Here is a 3,540-nt window from a genome sequence, read left to right as displayed (position 1 = left end):
ATCTGGTGTGCATTAAAACCAAAGGAGAGAATACATATTTTTAATAGAAACTCACATATTCAAATGGTCCTGGATCTCCATATAAATGGGTCTTAGAAATACAAAGAATGTTGAAAACATGTAAAAATAATTGACATATAGACACATTTTCTGATTATGAACATGTTATTGTAATTTAGAATCCAGCTAATATGTTCATTGGGTGATGCAAATGGTTTGAGCTCAAATACTAACCTGAAGATATGGTGATTCAAACCCACATTTCAGTGGTATGAAATAACGACCTATTGATCTACTTTTCTAAAGACTAATGCCAAGAAAACCCTATGGAAAAATTCTATTCTGTAACACATAGGTTCCTTATAACTGGGAACCAACTTGATGACAACCATGTTTTTTTACTTTTTAAATGTGGTCTGTCCCTTTTTGGTTGTTTTATAAATATTCCAAATCAAGAGACTTTATGGCAGTGTGCTTTAACAAAACTAAAGTACATATGAGTGCTTCTGAAAAAGTACCAATTTTAGTTGAGTAGATTCTGACTCATGGTGACAGAGTGTGTGTTAGAGCAGAACTTTGCACCATGGGGTTTTCAATAATTAATTTTCTGAAGATGTCCCTGGATGGGCTCTAACATTTTGTTTAGCAGCAAAGTGTGCTAATTGTTTGCTCACTCTAGGATTGTTTCTTCTTGTTGTTGTTGCTGTTGTTATGTGCTGTCGAGTCGTACCCGACTCATAGCAACCCCTCCTTGGGTTTCCGAGGAAGTATCATTACGGAAGTAGATTGCCCAGCCTTCCTTCTGAGGAGTGGCTGGTGGGTTTGAACTGCCAGCCTTCTGGTTAACAGGTGAGTGCTTTCGGCATTATGCTACCAGAGGTCCTGGATTGTTTCTTAGTGTTCTTTAACTGATTTTTTTTTTAAAGGAAGAATAGGTCTTATTGCATTTGTTTCCATCAGACAGTGCTTATATATAGTCCCTTCTAGAGATTTGTTAAAATGTCCTTGCCACTCTAACATTATTTGGGCCATGTTTCTAAAGTGAGTGTGTACAGGAACAGGTGAACACGACAAAAACAATGAGGGAAGAGTTCTGAGAAGTAAAGTGGTTTGATATGCTAAAACCCAGTAATAATGCTGGAGGTGCTCAAGCATGAACACTTGTGAATTTCCATGCTTTACTTGTGAGTTTCTTGAATTCAAAATATAGACACTGTACTGGGTGTCTCTTTACTTGTTTTATTTACCAATCATCTTTTTTTTTTTTTTTTTCCCCAAAAAGCTGTCTCAGGTCCATGGAGCTACAGAATCTAACAGGTGTCTCAGAATTCCTTCTCCTGGGCCTTTCTGAGGATCCAGAAGAGCAGCCCGTCCTCTTTGGTCTGTTCCTGTCCATGTACCTGATCACTGTGGCTGGTAACTTGCTCATTATCCTAGCCACCAGCTCTGACTCCCACCTGCACACCCCCATGTACTTCTTCCTCTCCAATCTGTCATTGGCTGACATTGGTTTCATCTCCACCACAGTCCCAAAGATGCTAGTGAACATCCAGTCGCAGAGAAAAGCCATCTCTTATGTGGACTGCTTAACGCAATTGTCTTTTTTTTATCTCTTTGGATGTCTGGACAATCTATTACTCACTGCAATGGCTTATGACCGGCTTGTGGCCATCTGTGACCCCTTGCACTACACAGTCATCATGAACCCCCGCCTCTGTGGTTTGGTAGTTTTAGTATCTTTTTTCATAGGCCTTTTGGAGTCTCAGCTGCACGTTTCAATGGTGTCACAACTTACTTTCTGCACAGATGTGGAAGTCCCTAGTTTCTTCTGCGACCCTTCTCAACTCTTTAACCTTGCGTGTTCTGACACCTCCACTAATGCCATACTAATATATTGCATTGGTGCTGTCTTTGGTGGTGTTCCAGGCTTGGTGATCCTTTTCTCTTACACTCGAATTATTTCCTCCATTCTGAAAGTCTCATTTTCAAGTGGGAAATATAAAGCCTTTTCCACCTGTGGCTCTCACCTGTCAGTTGTTTGTTTATTTTATGGAACAGGCCTTGGAGTGTACTTCAGTTCAGCTGTCTCATCTTCTGCCAGAAAAGGTGCTGTGGCCTCAGTGATGTACACTGTGGTCACCCCCATGCTGAACCCCTTCATTTACAGCCTGAGGAACAGGGACATCAAGAGAGCCCTGCAGAAGCTCTTCAGCAGAATATTCTGACCTCAAAATTGGTTCCATTGTTTTGTTGTTGATATGTGTGAGTTGAGGAAGATGGAAAATCTGAACATCTGCAAGCAGAAATCTTGCCTTTTCTATTGCATAATTTTTAGAGCTTTCATAGATTTGCATTTTGAGTTTTCATCTGTGAGCAATGGTTCCTTTGATACATGTTTATTGGGGTTTTAGGAGTATTGTGCAATATGTCAGTCTACATGACCATCCCATTATAGCTATGTGGCCTCCTGTAGCTTCTCCCCTATGGTCCAAGTTTCCTGGTAAAATTATGCAGCTCTGTTTTTATGTACTTAGAATCTTCATCCTTTGTCATAATTCATATCTATAACCCAAACTATTTTGTATCTAATAGAACTATATATGCAGATAATGTGTGAGAACCCATGATCTTGAACCTTGACTTCATATTTGAATCATCTGGGAAGCTGAAAGGATGGGTATATTTGTTCCATCACTATGGATTCTGATCTGTGAGGAATGGTAGGTGGATTGAACATAAGATGTTTAAAACACCTCTTTGTTGTTATTGTTATGTGCCATGGAGTCAGACGTGACTCACAGCCACCCCTCCTTCAGTTTCCAAGGTAGTATCACTACGGAAGTAGATTCCTCAACCTTCCTACCAAGGAGTGGCTGGTGGGTTTGAACTGCTAGCCTTCTGGTTAGCAGTCAAGTTCCTTAGGCACTATGCTACCAGAGCACCGCAAGTGGTATTAAGTGCAGCCAAGTTGAGAACAATAAAGCATTTTAGAGTTTTCCTTCAGAGTTAACCAGTTTGTTGTGGATCTTCCACTTGTTCTGAAGAGATGTAAAGACTTCAAAGTAATCAGAGCTCAAAAGGGAAATATATGAAAGAACTTACTTGGGCTTAATTTATAGCAAGTGTTGTGAGGATGGTTCTTGAGCAGGGAGTGTTTCATTCTGTTGTACATAGAGTCGTTATGAGTCAGAGTTGACTCAGTGGCACCTAACAACAACTCTAAGGACAGGCAAGTGATTTTTCCAAGTATCTTTGATGATATTTCTTCTTGTATCTTCTTCCTCTACTTCATTTTGTTGTTAGTTACTCATTAGTTGGCTCCCTGTCATATGGTGACTCTAGGTATAACAGAAGAAAATGCTGCCTGGTCTTGCATCATCACTTTGATCATTTTAAATCAACTTATAGTGGTCCATAGGGTTTTCCTTTACTGTTTTTTGAAAGTAGATCACCTGTCTTCCTTACTAGTCCATGTAGAATCTCTGCTGAAACCTGGATACATTTTAGCAACATTCAATCCTCTTATTACAGATGTGGGCT

At 39.9% G+C, this 3,540-nt stretch overlaps 1 protein-coding gene across 1 annotated transcript; it reads left to right on the top strand.

Moving 5' to 3' along the window:
- The first annotated feature begins 1,226 nt into the window (after positions 1-1,226).
- On the top strand, positions 1,227-2,225 carry LOC103212422 (olfactory receptor 7E24-like). Its single transcript, XM_007958400.2, has one exon. The coding sequence runs from the start codon at positions 1,296-1,298 to the stop codon at positions 2,223-2,225; it is 930 nt and encodes a 309-aa protein (XP_007956591.1). The 5' UTR covers positions 1,227-1,295.
- Positions 2,226-3,540: the final 1,315 nt, after the last annotated feature.

The sequence above is a fragment of the Orycteropus afer genome, unplaced genomic scaffold (genome assembly GCF_000298275.1).
Source record: "Orycteropus afer afer isolate SDZICR_OR568_19922 unplaced genomic scaffold, OryAfe1.0 scaffold00960, whole genome shotgun sequence".
In the NCBI taxonomy this organism is placed as follows: Eukaryota; Metazoa; Chordata; class Mammalia; order Tubulidentata; family Orycteropodidae; genus Orycteropus; species Orycteropus afer.
The sequence above is the reverse complement of the archived record's forward strand: the minus strand, read 5'-3'. Positions and strand labels throughout refer to the sequence as shown.